We start from the raw sequence: 18,813 nt of genomic DNA on the forward strand, positions 1-18,813 counted from the left end.
GAGGTTACAGGCTAAAAGACAGACAAAGATCATTATTTCTTAATAATCTTCAGCTTGGATTTGTCTATGAACTTTAAACTTAAGAGTTTCTAATTCAGTTTGAATCCTTTCCTGTTATATGATAATTGGAGAGGGGTGCAGGCGACATAATTCATATTGTAAGTGTTTTTTTTTTTTTTTTTCAAAATCATTTTGATTCTGTAGACTTGAATTACAATTGTATTAATTTTCTCTCTTTGATAAAATTTAGATGAATAAGCTCCGAATCCAACTTTATTTTTGAGGCATTTAAGTATAAACTTTTATATATTTTAAAATTGAACAATTTTTTAGTCAAATTAAAGAAAACAAGACAAGCTTATTTTTAATCAAATTTAAATTGAACAAAGCTTGAACAGTATTGAGCTAATTTGAAGTTGTATCAGCAATATATAGAGATATCTAACCCCAATAGCTTTGTTGGAAATGGCTCTATTGCATTGCACTTTCTAAAATGGCTCGTTATTAGGTCATGAGATTATTGGTTCAATCAATTTAATCAAACTAATAATCCAATCCACCAAATCTGCCATTAGAACTTGATATCATAACAATATCATGCAGTTGAAAATTAATGATCATAACAATATCATACATTTTATTCTTAATCATATAGGCTTTATTTGAAACATCTTTTATTGCTTTCTAAAATAAATTTTTAATACAAAAATTTTCAAAATTTTTTTATACTAACTAATTTTAAAAATTGGAAAAAAAAGTTATCCCATATAAACTCATAGGTAACCATTATAACATTCTCCATAATATCTGCAATTGTTTGTAGAGATAATTCAATCACCAAAATCAAGCAACACTAATTCACAGGCTATAACTAATTTTGACCAGGTTAATAAGCATTATTTTTTTTAATGATTAGTATAAAAATTAAAATTATGGTGATTGAATTATCTCTAAAAGCATCATAAGAACATTTTTTTGCAGAACAAATAGTGTGGTACCAAAATAAAATGTCATTAAAACCCAAATGTTTCCAATTCACCTGCAACAAACATACTTTTTTGTGAATTGGCAAATCTCATAGACATGAATTATTTGTTTCCTCTGTTATAGAAGAATAGATTATTTGGAAAGCCATAACAGTTTGGAGAATATGATCGACTCACCATTAAGAAAAACAGTTTTCTTGTCACTTAACTATTATAATACTCGAGCCTTTAATATTTAGCCATTATAAAAGATCCAGATCACCAAAAGTGGGCGCAATGTCAACAGGCACCTGGAAAAAGAAAAGATCAGAAAAACTGATTTTGTGCAGGGAAATGATACCAACACTGATAAAATATTGTCAGAAAATACTAAGTTTATCTAAGCAAATTTGATGAACTTTTGACTGATAATTTCCCCATAACTTGATTATATATATAAAATATGGGACAGTTTGGGGATTCGAGTGAGATGGGAGGAATTTTTTTCGTCGACCACTCAACCGAAGACCCGATCTCAACTTCATTGTGTATTAACTCGAGAAAAACAAGTTAGGGCCGGCCCATTGAAAGTTTCTTATAAGCTGCACTCACATTTGGATGTCCATGCTTCGAGGAATGATTGATTCTAAGCCAAATACCCTAGGCAAATTTGATGGAAGTGCCAAGAACCAGTTGAAATCTACTTCAGGCTAGCCGAGACATTGTAGGTTGCAGATAGTTTCTACTTCAAAACAGACGAATTTTCAAGGCAATCCAGCATGTGGTTGGGCACTTCACAACACATTCAAAGATGCGCGTGGAAATGCTGAAAATTGGAATACAAATGTACAGTGGAACAATTTATTTAACACTATTAAATTCTATGCTGGTAATTTTTTTAACTTGAAACATGCTGAATAAGCGCTTGGATTTTTTGCGAAGACAAATTGAGCTTCTTTGGCCAGATTGAAACTAATTTGCTGTACTCCGAAAATCTGCAATAACTTATATCTCTCTCTCCTTTACCCCCCCTCCTGATTTCTATACTATTTGAGTTCTATGGCTAGACAAAAACTAGCTCACACAAACTCAAACCAAAACAATTTTTTTCCTTGAGTTATATTAAAAATCGAAGAATTACAAGCCAAGCTTGACTTAAGTACTCTCAAACTAGAGTCGTACATCCAAATATCACAAGGACTCGATTCAAGAAAAAACTGCGCTACTCAAGACAACTTAGTTTGAGTCGTAACAATGATAGATATATGGTGAACATGCAGGTCCATCCTAAACTCGCTAGGATCATCATTAACTTGTCGGTAACATGATGAAGTATACATAATACACTGATTTTGAGGGTTATCCATGCATAATCGCCCAAGCTAAGAAGCAAGCCATCAAAATTTACTTAAACAAGCCATTAAAAGAGAAGCATAAAATTAAGTGTTGTAGAGATGAGGATGATCATAGAGACAGAATACGAAACGGGTACATACGTGAAAAGGTTGTAGTAGTTCCAGTGGCAAGGAAAATTAGAGAGAGTCTCCTTAGATGGTTTGGTCACACAAAATGCTAGCCTTCTGAAGAACCGATCAGGAGAATAGATGTATTAGATTTGACCTATGTTAAGAAAGATATATGTAGTCCTAAAAAAACTTGGTTAGAAAGTATTAGAAATTGTATTTTCTTATTAGATCTAAATGAGGATGTGACCCTTAATAGAACACAATGGATAAAAAAAATTCATATAGCTGATCCCACTTAGTTGGAAAAAGACTTAATGTTATTGTTGAATGACAATTTAATTCTCATGTACTTAATTATACACTTTCTAGTGTTAAATAAAAATTATATGAATATTCTTTCTGTATTCTCTATTTTTTTCCCATTAATTATCTAACACAAAAATAGCATCCTCAAGGAAAAAACATCTATCAACACCAACAAAAAAAACTCATACCATATTCTATTCGTAATGAGTTCTTATTATTTTTTGCATCAATAATAAAAGGAATTCTTTATTTGATTAATAAATAATAAAAGGAATTCTTTATCAGAGGATAGCTCCATCTTATAAACAAAATTTTGGGATAGATGATAAAATTGATTGTCTCCTCAAGATTTGATCATGATTCACCTTCGTCTCAACTTGGTAGCCTAGAATTATCATACTTCAATGGAATAATGAAAGCTAAGGCGATTGACAATTGGTTCAAAATTCTATAAGTATTTGCTCATTCAAAGTTGTCCTCATGTAAAGGCCGGTTTGGCCGGTTTTTTGAATAGGCCAGCCTTAATTAGAAACGCTTGCACGAGCAGGTCTTCCGCGAGCAGAACCGAACAGGGCTCGACCGAGTAGTCTCTGCATGCTCGTATACACCTCCTAGACGGATTGATTCACTGCTTTCAGTAGATAAGCGAGTGAGGGAGTGAAAAAGAACGACTCCTCATGCGAGAAATCTATGTTTCACTCATTTCTGTAGAAGAGAATCACGAGAGAAGCTCTATGCCAAGAGGAAGAAGGAAGAGGTAGGTTTTCTAATTTTACTCATTTACTGCCCATTTCTTCTATTATTTAAACCTATGAAAGCATTAATTATCTTAAAGAAAGACAGAAGAAGGAATTGAGAAAAAAAGAAATTCGGGAGAGAAAGAAGAATGATTTTGTATTGGAAAAATTCTCCTTTGTAAGTGATTTTAATCATATTTTTTATGTTCAAATTTTTTAAGAATAGAATTTATAAAATTTCTTTTTATGACAATTAATACTGTATGATTTTAGAAAAGTAAAAAATCAAAATTTGGTGGAAGTTCGATTCGGCAAGAAGGAAATATTCCTTGAGGTAAAAGATGTAAGTTAGAAACTTGACATTTATTATTATTTCTTTAAGCTTTGAGAATCCCTTCAAAATTATTTAGTAATGTTAATGCCAATTAATGTAAATTGGAACAATAAAAGGATTTGATTAATCTAGTGTGTGAATGTGAAGTGCTGCAGCCAATAAAAGATTTCTCAGGGGATTTGAGGTAAGAATTCATTAAAGAAATATTTATGTAAAATTAATGAAAGTTAAATATAGTAATAATTTATGTGATTGTATGTGAATTTAGGTTGTGATAAGGAAGATTATTTCAAGGGTCAAAGATTTGAAAGGAATTAAAGCCCGAAGAATAAAACCGAGTAAATATAGCATAATTATTTTATGTCAATTTCAAATTATTTTCTTTATGTAATTACAATTCCTTGTAATTATTACAATTACTGCATGTTATACGAATTAATAGAAACAAAAGAGAAAATTTAAATGTAAGTAATAATTATACGGAATTATCATTATATGGATGATATGTTTAAATATTAAATATGCAACAACATTGCAAATTATTATATGACTAAGGTTATGTCATAATGTATATACGAGTAATGATTTACATAAAAATAAAAGCAATAAAAGAGGAAAAAGATACATGCATGCCAATTTATAGTAGTTCATCCCCGTATGGTACTGACTAGGGAAATAACATACCCTTACATGTTAAATGGAAAAGGTTATGCAAAAAAAAAAAAAAAAAAAGAAAAAAAAAAAAAAAAAAAAAAGGTTGTATCTTTATTGGTACATTTAGACGGTAATCCTATACTAAATAAAAAAGGAAAGGGATAAATAAAAATGAAAGATGAATGAACATTAAATGAAAAAAAGAATATGTTATTAAGTATATGAAAGATTTTATCAGTAGTTTGATGGAAAATGTATTAGTGGCTCTTCAGTTTTTCTTTGGGAAGTATATGATAAATTGTTTTTGAATTTAAAGAAACATTATAAATGTCCGATTGTTCATTCCCGCCTCCTTAATTCGAGCATCCGGGTCGAGTCGTGACACCTCACAAGCTTTAGCGTGATAGAGTTCATAATCTAAAAACTGATATGCCATCCTTGATTATGTTCAGAGTTTTAAATATTCTTAAAAGCTTAATTTACCCTATTGCACACAAATAAAGCAAGTTATTTGATGGAAAATTTTGAAGCTATATAAAGGATAATAGGATATGCAGCAAAAGAACACAATTGAATTTAGAAAGCAAACAATTACTCGACAAGTTTCATTGAATGAAAAATCTTTATCTACATGTATGAAATATGTAGAGGGACTTCAAAAAAACATCCGCACAGAATTAAAGCTTTTTCCCATTGTTAATGACTTTGAAGCTAGTAGCAAAGCTATTCGATTTAAGTAAGGAAATTCCTGTCAATTGGAAAAAAAAGCACAACATACTACTGCAATAAAGAAGACTGAAGGTCAAACTATAGAGAAGTAAGACGCCATATCACTATGTCGTTGTTGCAAAAGTTAGAACATAAGCCTAAAGATTGATAAAATTTATATCAAGACAAGATATCAAAATGGGAGAACAAGAAAAAGAAGACCTTACAACTACTTTAGAAGAAGTTATTGAAGTGGGAGATGAAAAAGGAAAATTTTGCACTAGCTTTGATGTTGCATGCACATGCAAGTGGGGAAACTATAGGCATTCAGTTTTACATCAAGCTTCAAGTAAAAGCTACCCTTGTCTATGCTACTACACGTTGGATCTACATAGTAAAAATATCCTCATGTTTAGAGCACAGCTAGAGAAACTTGGGCTAACCACTACTAAGCATCCAAAACCTTATTCTTCAAGTTGGTTTTTGAAAAACTAATATTTCTAAGGTTTGTAAAGTTGTACCACTATTAATGTATTCTTAAGTTTGATTTTTTTAGAGATTTCATCGATGAGACAATCTATGAAGTTGTACCACTATATATATATATATATATAAACACACACACATATTATGTAATGAAAGAAAAGGTCAAAATGATCCCTGAACTATTTGTATGGGATTAATTTCAATCCTAGACTATAAATATATTCAATTTAGTCCCTTGACTCTTTAATTCAAATTCAAAATAGTCCCTATGTTGGATTCTTTTGTGTTATATTTAAGGAGTCATTAAACTATCTTGAATCATATTTAAAGAGTCAAGGATCAATTTAGTCCCTCGACTCTTTAATTCGAATTCAAAATAGTCCCTATGTCGGATTCTTGTGTTATATTTAAGGAGTCAATAAACTATCTTAAACCATATTTAAAGAGTCGACGAACTAAATTGGACATATTAGATTGTCTATGACAAAAAAGGCAATGATAAACCCAGGGACCATTTTGATCTTTTACTAGTTATATAATATTAAGTAGGTCATCAGATAGGGATACTATCTTCTTTAGTTGACAATAAAAACTTTTTGCATGTAAAGGGAAAAAATACAGATTTCACGTTCACAATCCTATCAAGATAAGCTGTACTTATCTGGGATGCCATTGATAAAAAAACTAATATCCAATTGCATCTCAGCGAAGAGCTCTAACCTGCACTCTTTCCAGCTTTTCCAATGCAGAAGACAATGGTTGTGTCATTTTTGCATATCCTTGTAGAAGAGATTTCGCACTAGCCTTATCACCTCTGGCTTGAATTGTTAAGATTTCCCTGCTGAGGTCCTCAACAGCTGCTTCAACCTTCAAGAAGATAGCATTTGGAAAAACCGAATAATCAGTTTTCATTCACATTAGATTAGGCGTGTAAAGCAATCAAGAAAATAAAGAAAAACACCTTTTCAAAATCCACTGAGAAAGTACCATCTGAGTGCAAAATAAATGCTTCTTTGTCATATAACCAGTTAAATTGCAATGCCTGTCCTTTTCTGTATTCATTCAATGAATGACAACTTTAGTAACGTTAACTACTCATAGTGTGAGAATTTTGAACTGGACAGAATAGTTAAACATGCTTACCCATGAGCTTCTTCTAATCCAAAGCGTACAGATCGAAAGCATCCCGCAAGGAAAGAAACATACATAGATCTCAATAGGTATCTTGGGAGCAATTTCTGAATAATTTAAATGGTTAACTAACATATTATATAAAACAACCTCCTAATTTGCATAATGCGGTCACATGTACAAACTGAAATGAGAATTTAACACGAAATAAGCGACAAATAGCATTAGAAAAAGTTACAAGGAAGCTACTGACCTGGGTGATTAGGAATCTTAGAGCCCAGAGGCCAACAATATCTGCTTTAGCTTCTTCCAAAGCAGAATGAAGTTCTTGAAGTTCCTTAAGAAAAAAAAAACAAGGGAAACAATTATGGGACAGATCAAAACTGTTTCAGGTTGCTTTCTCATCACAAAATATTTGTAACAACAACAACATCAAGCCTTTATCCCACTACGTGGGATCAGCTAAATAAATTATTTTTCTCCATTGTGCCATGTTAAGAGTCAAATTCTCATTTAAATCTAATAAAAAAAAATCATTTCTAATATTTTTTAACCAAGTATTTATAAGTCTATCATTACCTTTCTTAACAAAGGCCAAATCTAATACATCTACACTCCTCACTGGGTCATTAGAAGGTCGACGTTTTATGTGATCATACCATCTAAGGCGGCTCTCTCTAATCTTATATGCAATTGGAGCTACTCCAACGTTTTCACGTATATGCTCGTTTCAAATTCTATCTCTAAGAATAAAGCCATTCATTCACGTGAGCATCTTCATCTCTACAACACTTAATTATATGCTTCTCTTTTAATGGCCAAAATTCTGCGTCATAAAGCATTGCAAGTCTCATCACCATCTTATAGAATTTTCACTTAAGTTTGAGGGAGATTTTTCTATCACCTATGTTGCACCGATACGGATATGGGACACATCGATTATTAAAAATATATGATATCAGTATAGCGCAGACACGACATTATAATTTATATATCATTCATAAAAATTAAGAAATCAATCAAAACATAATTGATGCAGACATCCGACGATGGACGTTAATCAAAGGAAGAGACGAAGATCGACAACCGAGATCCCTCCAATTTATCTTAGTTTATTAATTATATTTTTTGATTTAATTATGCATATTTGTTAACCTCAATACAGAATACTAAAAATGGAAATCACGCATACCTTGTACCCGGAGGATCCACGAACTCCGCCGAAAGTCTCCGCAAATCTCGTTGAATCAGCGCCGAAACGATCACTTCTCCGCAAAATGTTCCATGAAACCCATATCCGGCCTCGATCGCTGCTCTCTGAGGCCTTTAAAAGCCGATTGAATGAAGCCTTCGGGAGCCCTCTTCCATTCGCAAATCCCATGACCTCCTCTGTCCGACTCCATACTCGTCTCCTTCCAAGCATACGAAACTCTCGTTGCTTCTCAGATCCCGCCTCCCCTCTCATCTCCGATCCAAGATGAGCCAAAGTCCTCGATTCTCTCCTCTATCCGACCCCGCACAGCACCCGATCGAGCTCCCGTCGTTTCTCCTCTGACCCATCTCCGAACCCCTGCTTGTGCCGATCCACAGAGAGAAGTAGAGAGAGACAGAGAGAGAGAGAGAGAGAAAGAAAGTGTCGAGCTCCTCTTACCTTTCTTCTCTGGCCGAACTCCCCATATACACTTGGGCCTATACTTAGTCGGCCTCCACCTCTGCCCTAACCCGACGCCAGCTCCGACTCCTCCGCCCCCTTCGACGCTCGCTCCTGTTGGGGCGGAAGTCACGACATTTTGGCCACAAGCAAGAATGGGAGCACGCTGTTATGAAGGTAAATTGCTCCCTTTCAAGCGCTATATCGACCAAATCCCATAATTTTGCCAAAACAGAGAGAGTAGGAAGAAGAGAGATATATATTTTTTATCATTATTAATTATAATTAGGTTTTACTAATTATAATTAATCAGGTTTTATATTTATAATTAATTGTTAATTATAACTAATTAATTATTATTAATTTATTACTAATCATAATGAACTATTAATTAGTTATAATTATTAATCATAATTAATTAATTATTATTAGTGGCGGACCGGAAAACCGTCCATGCACGCCTTTATTGCGCGTGGTGGGATGAGACCCCGATGCGGCGCCTACGACGAGGCGGGTAATCACCTAAAAATCCTACTTCAATGTTCGCGGCGAACCGGAAAACCGCCCATGCACGCCTTTATTGCGCGTGGTGGGATGGGACCCTGATGCGGCACTTACGGCGAGGCGGGGTCACTCATAAGTACCCCCGAGCAGGGGGAAAGCAAACTGTTTTTTTCAAAAAATGCTTTTTAAAACCCCTATGCACGCCTTTATTGGCATGGTGGATGAAAAATAAAAAAATCACCGTCGCGGTGTCTCACAAACACTAACCGTGCACGTCTTTATTAACGTAGGGGGTAGGCCTCTTGGCTTTTTCCCCTAAACGGGAGAGACGTCGGGAGGCTGCCGAAATTTTCATTGAAATCGAGGACTTAGACAAATTTTTGGATAGTTTGAACTTGCAAAGTATTGGACTGCAAAGGACATGGACTTGATTCATATCAAACTTGCACATGACTTGAACATTTAAACCTGAGCAAAGACTTGAGTTGGAATAATGTGAACATGAACCATAACTTGAAAAATTAACACAAATTTGCAAAATTGAATTTGAACTACTTGAATCAATTTCGGACCACATTGGACTTTTGAATATTCAAATTGAAGTGAACAAGGTAAACTTTGACATTGAACTAAAATTTGTGGATATAGAACTTGAGCTTGTTATTTGAACTCGGACTTGAACTCATGCAAAAGACTTGATTGGGACTCAAGTGAACTTGCATAATTTGAACTGAAGTAAAATTTGATTTATAACCATAGTATACACGAATTTAACTTGAATCAAGTGAGGAAGAACTTGCAAACTTTTAACAATAGAGGACTTACACTTCAGATGACAATGAAGAGGACTTATTTTGGACTTGTCTAAAGCTCAAGTCAGAACTCGACTTTGAATTAATGATCTAAATCTTAACCTAAAGTCTAAATGTTTGAAAGTGAAAATCATAAAATGATTTCACCAAGAGATAAGTGAATGAAGACTAAGTCTTCAAGAGATATATAAGCAAGGAATTATGAGGTGGAATTATCTCGAATCGTTCAAGCAAATCAATCTACATACAAACAATCATGCCTATTTGTTACAAACATAAGATCCAAATGCAGTTGAACGTATTGAGCCTTACAAACAATGGGGCTTATATACTAAATGGAACTTCAATGTTGATTAGTGATGGCATGTGTTATGATGATAAGTTGAAACAAATAGTCATTGCAAACCATGGAATAACCATAATTGATTGATTGCAACATTTATGTTAATCGTGCTAGCAAATATATCAATCTCTGTGGGCTCCGAAAATTCGGCCCCGGCCTCCCCGTCGCGCTGTATTTGCTTTTATTTTTGGCGAGGTAATTTTAACGGAATAAGTTTCGGGGTAAATTTTGGAAGGCAAATGGGTTTGTAGATAAGACACTACCCAGAGATTTCGCCCTCATTTTGTGAAGACTTTATGATCTAAGTTCTGGTTTCCTATAGGCGCAAGCCCCTATAGTTAATTACCTCTCTCAATCATGAGAGAACTTTCGATTAAGGTTAGTCGTCAATCAGATACGTAGAGAATACGTGTTATCTGGCATATAGTAGCAGCATAGGTTTTGAATTTGGAAATATTTGAAAGTTTGGAAATTTGGACAGATTTGATATTTAAAATAGAAATTTCACCACCTTGCACTTAAAGCGGATGGTGGGAGAATGGATGATAGACCCGATCAAGATCCCATGTTTCTGTCGTCCCGGGCCATCGTGGTCCCTGGTCTACTTAATCAGAGGAAGTAGTCGACCCAACCTGACAGAAGGATCCTTGTCGGCAGCCATGGGTTGCTTCATCCAAGGGGACCTTGTAGACCTGGATTGGAAATTTGCCTAAGGGGACAAATTTGAATCCACCTTAGCTAACAGAGGACTTTGTGCCCTATCGATTATATCATATTGATTCATATCTCAAGGATTTGATGTCAATAAGGGGCGCATTGGCGCTGGCCATAACCGATGTTTTGTGGTGCCATTTGTCGGCAAAACCACTCGGTTCAGAGGGCCCTGAGTCATAACCGTTTATCCTGCGGTGCCATTTGGTGGCAAAACCGCCGGTTAGAGGACACGTACCACGTCCTTACTGGCAGGAGATTATTTTGAGAATGGATCCTAGTGATATTTTTCGACTAGGCATTTGGCTCTTTGTGAGCTGAAGTAAATTTTAATTTGTCCACCCCGACAAACTGTTGCGGAGGGTGGATGGATTTTGCTTTGAGTGATTGATGGATAGATTTCAATATAAATATCTTGGAATTTGGGATTGGTTGGATTTGGGCTTTTGAATGGACTTTTGGGAGGCATTTAAGAATATTTGGAATGGACCCTTATGGTTGAGATTTGCATTCAACACGGCCATCGTCGGGGTGTTTGGGGTCATTTCAAAATACTTATGTCTTGAACCTTATCAACCCTATCGACTTGCCGGTAGGGGATCGGGTTCGTAAGCTTTGTGCCTTTATTAGTGAATTCATATTGTTATAGGACTTGACGGCCTAATATGAATGCAGCAAAACAAATATACCGGTCGCCATCATCGTATACTTGTTTGATTGTTCGAACCCCGTCGACTTCTATTGACCCGTATATAAGGATCGATTTTGAACTTGAATTCACTTATTGACCCGCGCGGCATCCCTAGGCGTCACGTGTGTACCAATAACACGCTCGTCGGGGCCCATGCGGGTGTTTGGGGGCATTTTATAATTATTTATTGAACCTTGTCAACTCCTTATCTGCTTAGGAGGATTGGGTTCAAATTTATTGACCCGCGCAGCATTCCTAGACGTCATGTGTGTACCAATAACACACTTGTCGGAGCCCATGAGAGTATTTGATTATATTTACCCCTTTTGTGTACCTATGTGTATACAAATTACGGTGCATATGCAAGGGTATTTTGAAAATATTTGTAAATGCCTTATGTCTGCTAATACGAATGTTGCGGATCCGGTGGCGTTGTATTGTAGATTGTAGATGCATTCTGTCTGCTTGCATAAGTGTTGCAGATCCGATGACGTTGTATTGTAGATTGTAGACGCCTTCTGTCTTCTTGTATAGATGTTGCAGATCCGGTAGCGTTGCATTGTAGCCTTAATATTATGAGGCATCTCCTCATCTTCATGTTGACTCCCCTTTTCTCATTCACCGGGGAGAATTTGTAAACGCCTTCTGCCCGCTTGCATGGATATTACGGGTTCGGTGGTGATGCGGTCTTGATGTTGACTTCCCCTTTCTCATTCACCTGGGAGGGTTTTTCTTGAAGTCCGTGGACATTGCTTTGAAATGGACTCTTTTTAAGATCTTCAATGTAGTAGACTTGATATTTTGATATTTGTGGATGCCAGAGTTGTTTTCCTTCCTGAATATAGGATCGAGAAGATCTTGATCACCGTTGTCGTAGGTGATACTTGTACTTGTGTCCACAGTGGTTCGTTATGCTTATGATATACCCACTGTTGTTATCGACAAGTAGCATGTTCATTTGCAAGGACCCATTGTATCCATTATGACCTCCTAAAAATATTCGTAGGAGAGTCATTTGCACCAGTATTGTATCCACCTTTCACCAATCTCAGGTGGGTTGATGAGTGCATTTGTTTGTAGAGGCGGGTCCTCTGCTACTGAATACCGGTATTGCCATCTCAATCTACAGGCATTGATACTTGTGTTGGAGATTCCAATGGTACATATGGGACGGACGCCCGTGCATTTCATTCTTGCAGGTACAATACACCAGATATCGTAGAGACTGTTGTAGGAGTCCACTACATTCTTTATTTGCATGCATTGAGGTCTTGTAGTTTGAGTTTCCTTGTGTGTGATCCAAGTTTTGTTCATGTGTCTGAGTCCCAGTTCAATTTCATTCAAACTTGAATTCATCAAGCTTACAAGTCCCACTCAACGTTGTACAGTTCGAGTTCAAATATTTGTTTAGAATCTTCTGAGGTGCTTGCAAGTTCAATTTCATATTTGAATTGATTTGAATTTGACTTCAATTTGATTTCATTTTATTTGAATGTGAACCTTAGAAATCATTTAAATTTTGTTTTGAATTAAGTCCACAAGTCCTCTGTTCGTGTTCAATCAAGTTCAAAAGTCCATAATTCATTGTTTATTGGAGTCCAGATCCTTGCATGTCTTTTTGAGTTCAAAACAGGTCCCGAGTAGAGTAATATTTCACCTGAAATTTCGGCAGCCTCCCGACGTCTCCCCCATTTAGGGGAAAAACAACGGAAAACTGGGCCTCCAGCCATGCTACAGAAAAACGTGTATGGTAGGTGCCCTCTTACGAGAACACCGCGGCCGTGTAAAGTCTTTGTCCCCACCACGCCAGAGAAAGACATGTATGGGTCTTCAGTACCTATTGCAAAAGAGAAGAAGTTGTTTCCCTGCGAGCGGGTACTTATGAATATCCCGGTCTCGTCGTAGGCGCCGCACCGGGATCCCATCCCACCAGGCTAGAGAAAAGTGTGTATAGGCTGTTTTCCGGTGCTCCACGAATGCCGAGAACAAGAGTTGGAACCGAGGGTCGCTCGCCTACCTCGTCGTAGGTGTCACGTCGGGTTCCCTTCCCACCAGGCTAGAGAAAAACATGTATAAGTGGTCTACCGGCCCGACAAGCATGTCGAGGTAAGGCAAGAGAGATTTTTATTTTATTATTATTCATATCTTTTTTTAATAAATAATTATAATTAATAATTAATAACTAATTATTAATTAATTATCATTAGTAAATTAATTACAATTATAATTAATTAATAGTAAACTATAATTAATTTAAATTAATTATAGTTAATCAAATAATTATAATTAATAATTAATTACTAAATATTAATTAATTATAATTAATCAATTAATGATAATCATAATTAAATAATAATTAAAATAATTAATAATAATAATAATAAATAAAAAATAAAATAAATCCTCCCCATCTCTTCCTCTGGTTCGACGGGTATACGGGATTTTGGCCGAAAGAGGCTCCCGAAAGGGAGATTTACCTTCACGGCCAGAGAGCTCTCGATCTTGCTTGCGATCAGGTAAGAAGGGAACATCGTCGTGCTGAGCGAAGTCGGACAGCAAAGGGGAAGCCGGAGTGGCACGTTAAAGGGAAGAAGTTATTTACACGGCGAGCGAGCGCCCGTTGTTGTTCCGATCAAAATGTTGCAGCCTCCGATCTGACAACAGGGGAAAGTCGTCGAAGGGAGCGACGTCGAACAGCCACAGAGGTGCCGAAGCAGCGGCACGAAAGGGAGAGGGTCCCTTCACAGCCGCGAGACGCCATCCTGGCTTGCGATCAAATTGTCATAACCTCCGATCCAGGCAGGAAGGAAAGTCGGAGAGGAGCGAAGTCGTCGAGCCACGAAGGGAGCCAAAGCTTCACAGTGAGCGAGCTTTGGTCGTGCTTCCGATCAAAGATTCGTAACTTCCAGTTCGACGGGAAGGGAAAGTCGACAAAGGAGAGAAGTCAAAAATCCACGAAGGAGCTGGAGAAGAAGCGTCTAGAGGGAGAAAGTTTCGATCGTAGTGAGCGAGAGCAAGAGAGCGGTGAGGAGAGTCGGAACGAGAGAAGGCCTCTTTCTCTTCGTCTCTTTAATGACGCCCAGAGATCGTGGGAGCGATCTCGACATGCGATGTGCGAGTCGTGTCGAGGGCGTGCGGTGGTAGAGAGAAGGTAAAAAAAATCTTATTTGATTTTTTTTTGTTTGTTTTGAGACAGAAACGTATCAACAATCTTTTATGAACTGCTGTAGGAGACCCATCAACATACAAGCAAATATATCATACCTTGCAGACAATGAAGCCTATGAATTCATCTATCTTGTACAACATAAGATAGAGATACAATAAATGTGGCAACGCTCTGTGGTCAACATCAAAACACAAATAAAGGAGCCTTCATCAAATGCAACAATTTAGCGATGAAATCACATAACAGGATTATGATATATATGATGCATCGTCCACAATTCAAGAAATATTAGAAACAACTATATGATGCATAACTTGCCAACAGTTAATGTGTATTATTTATCAAGGGACTTCAAGCCACGAGCCCGGACACATCTTGCGGCTGGTGGAGACTCTAATTCCCTCTCGTAGGGATTTCACTAACGTTCTTCTCAAAGAACAAAAGTGCAAAAAACACAAATTTTTATTATAATTCCATCATCCCTAATACAACAGAAGGGACCTCTATATAGGTCTCAAAAGAAACTAAAAGACAAATATGCCCATTGGGCTTACATAAGACAAAAATCTAAATAAAATGATAAAAAAAGAAAATTGCAAAATTAAATCAAAATACAATTAATAAACTAAAATAAAACGGAGTGATCTCGACCGTCGATCTTCGACTCTTCCTTTGAATATCGTCCACCGTCGGATGTCCGCATCATTCTCCTGGGGTGGAAAAGATCTCGACTCCGTCGAGTTCGCATCCCGGACAACCATGCTCTGATACCAAACTGATGTGAACGAGAAGGTGGGGGGGGGGTCATATGAATTTCTAATTCTAGGGGGGAAGGAAAACTGGCGGCATGCATGGGTTTGGGGAGTGGATTGGATTGAATTTCAATTTTAGAAAGAGATAATTACTCTAATTTAATTTGAAATTGATTGGGATTGATTTAAGGAGTTTCCTAACTTAAACATAGATATTTAGAAAAGAATTTAAAATTTAAATTTGAATTCAAATCAAATTGATTATCTTTCCAAAATTATCTAGAATATTTTAGAAAAGTAGGCTATCAAAGCGAGATTGGCTCCAATCAAGAGAAAGAGGGGTTAATGGCCTTAATTGGTGGGATGGAGAATTAATTGAGGAGAGAATATGGAAAGGGGAGGGGCCGGCCATAGGTGGAGGGAAAGATAATGTCCACATTCGATGTATGTGGATCAAGCATTAAATGAGATTAGGGGAATTAAATCTAAAATTAATTTTAGAATGGGAGTAATTGGAGGAGGCTCCCTAATGTAGAATTTATTAAATTGGAAATGTTTTGAAATTTAAATTTATTTGAATTCAAAATTGAATGACTTTCCAAATTAACAAAATCTAATTTAGGAAGGTAATCAAGAGGGAGTTTGGATGGATTTGAAATTCAATTAGATTAATTTGAATTTAAAATCTTTTTAAATTAATGACAACCTAAATAAGGAAAGAGGTATTTTTGGAGGAAAGTGGGGCTAGGGAAGGTGGTCGGCGGGTGGGTTGAACCATGGTGGATCTCGGCCAAGGGGAAGAGGGAACGGAAAGGTGGCAGTTAGGGTTGAAGTTGGCTGGGTTTAGTGAAAGGGGTGGCCACAAGGTGACTGGCAGCTTGGAGGGGGGAAAGGGGGAGATGGCGGTCAGGAAAAATAAGGAGAAACAAAATAAAGAAACAAAAGGATAGAACCGTGAGCCCGGACACATCCTGCGGCTGACTGGTGATACGATTCCCTTCACTAAGGGACTTCAAGTCACGAGCCCGGACACATCCTGCGACTGGTGGAAACTCTGATTCCCTCCCATAGGGATTTCACTAACGTTCTTCCCAAAGAACAAAAGTGCAAAACACAATTTTATTATTAATAATCCATCATTATATTACACAAGCAAGGGTCTCTATATATATGCCTAAGAAACTAAAACAAGACACATATGCCCCTAAGGCTTACATAGGACGACCCACTTAAGTAAGGGTAAAAATGAAAAATTCATAATAAAAATAAAAATTACAAATAACAAATTAAGATAAGGTGGAATGATCTCGGCCGTCGATCGTCGTCTCCTCCTTTAAAAATCTTCATGATTGGATGTTCACATCATTCAATTAATTTCAGATTGGTTGATTGAGATATCTTTCCAAACATAACCCAACAATTTAGGAAAGGAATCTAAGGCTTTTATGAGAATTTGAATTTGAATTCAGATTTTCAAAATTAACGCTAGGCTAATTTAAGAAGAGAAATTAACTAGGATCTTCAATTAAATTTCAGATTGGTTGATTGGGATATCTTTTTAAACATAATCCAACAATATAGGAAAGGAATTCAAGGCTTTTAGAAGAATTCAAATTTGAATTCAGATTTCCAAAATTAACGCTAGGCTAATTTAGGAAATAGTTGGAGGATCAACTCAAAAATTTGGAGAAAGGAAAGTGGAGGGAAGGGTTCATGAGGGTTTCAACCATGGACAAAAAGGGGCAACGACTATGAGGAGGAGAGGGAGGGTTGTGGAGGATCGGCCAAGGTGAAGTATTGGGGTGATGGCTCGGCTAGGATTGGATGTGAGGAGGTAGAGCTTAGACAAGACTAGGAGGAGAAGGGAGAGGGTCGGTTGGAGCTTTGGGAGGAGATGACAGTGGTGGCGAATTCAATGGAGTGTGGAGGCAGAGATAAACCGTGAGCCCAGATGCTTCCTGTGGTTGACTGGTCTTGCTTTGTCCTCATCTAGGGACTTCACATAAGCTCTCACAAGAACTCTCAAGGCTCTCAAACACCAAGACACAAAGTACAAAAATTTTCATTCATGATAATCCTCCTCCTCCCAAGGGGGAGGCGAGGCCTATAAATAGACAAAAATACAATAAAACTTCAAATGACAAAAGTGCCCTTTGGGGTCCCATAAACCTACTCCCTCAAATGAGGGTAAAAATGAAAAAAAATACACATAATAAATCAAATACAAATAAATGCTCAGAAATAGAGTAATCCAATCGTAGTCGTAGATTTCCGGCCCTTCCTCTGATAAACTTTACACGACCGGTTGTCCTCATCAGATTGTTACCCACATCAACATAATTTTTGCAAACAAAGTTATGAACTTGGTCTCACCATATCAGTACGTCATAATTTCAGCAAATCAGTCTTTTCATACAGTAATTGTAGAACAAACAAGATGAATGGAGCATAGCACTGCTCAATAGTAACAAATATTGCACCTTGAGTTATCACCCTCAACCATTTTTGTTGAACCATTGAAATTTTTCAGAAACAACAACCAATATTATGCATAATACTGGAAAAAAAGGAAAAGTATTGCTGTCCTATTTGATAGAATTAAGTTGCTGATGTCACGGATTACCTTAATTTTCAAAAGAGCAATGAGCTGCCATTGAAAAAAGGTATTTGAAAGTTAAAAACCACAAATTCCTTGTGTAATGTTGATGCGGGCAAAAATCCGGGGGGATGGGGGACTCGAGGACCTCTGCCCACAAAAAGTAGACCCAACGAAAAGAACAGAGACTCCTACGAAATAAAACGAACACTTAGCTAATTATAGGGACACACTTACTAGATAATAGGAAGAACAAACTCTTATATTTCAAATTAAAACAAAACTTACAAATTCGACTCGACCAAGACACCCTAAACTTGCTTACTTTTGAGAAGAGGGATACAGGTGGGGTGGTCATTTGCGGAGAGACGAAAGAGATAAGAAGCCGAGAAGAAGGGTGGAAAGAGCTCGCAAGATTTCCAGAGGAGGTGGAAGAAAAAGGTGGACAAAGCTTGCAAGCTTCTCCAAGAAAATCCCAAGGATTTCTTTTCCAAAAATAACTTATCACTTTTTCAAAACAATATATAACCCCTCATATTTATAGGTATGAAAGGGGAATACAAATAGACACTACATTGAAATCCCATGGGAATCCAAACATCACAAATCACGGAAAAGCCCATAGCTTTTCACGGAAAAACAGCCCAGCCAGGGAACCGAGGAAGCAACCATGGGAACCCAAGAGGCCGCACAGAACCGAGGCGCCAAAAGCCACGGGAAGGCCCCCCAATTCGGAAAACCAGAAGCCACCGTGAGAACCAAGGAGCCAATGCACGGAAAACCAAGAGCCAGCCTGT

At 36.8% G+C, this 18,813-nt stretch overlaps 1 protein-coding gene across 1 annotated transcript in view; it reads right to left on the minus strand.

The window, feature by feature from the left end:
* Positions 1-992: 992 nt before the first annotated feature.
* LOC110092112 (nudix hydrolase 3) overlaps positions 993-18,813 on the minus strand; it is a 133,022-nt gene continuing 115,201 nt past the window's right edge. The window contains exons 17-21 of the mRNA XM_028694975.1: positions 7,041-7,124; positions 6,800-6,894; positions 6,618-6,708; positions 6,377-6,523; positions 993-1,276 (exon numbers count right to left, since the gene is read on the minus strand). Coding sequence (XP_028550808.1) covers positions 1,229-1,276; positions 6,377-6,523; positions 6,618-6,708; positions 6,800-6,894; positions 7,041-7,124 — 465 coding nt within the window. The 3' untranslated portion in view covers positions 993-1,228. The remainder of the gene's footprint in view (positions 1,277-6,376; positions 6,524-6,617; positions 6,709-6,799; positions 6,895-7,040; positions 7,125-18,813) is intronic.

Source organism: Dendrobium catenatum, unplaced genomic scaffold (genome assembly GCF_001605985.2).
Source record: "Dendrobium catenatum unplaced genomic scaffold, ASM160598v2 fragScaff_scaffold_620, whole genome shotgun sequence".
NCBI lineage: Eukaryota > Viridiplantae > Streptophyta > Magnoliopsida > Asparagales > Orchidaceae > Dendrobium > Dendrobium catenatum.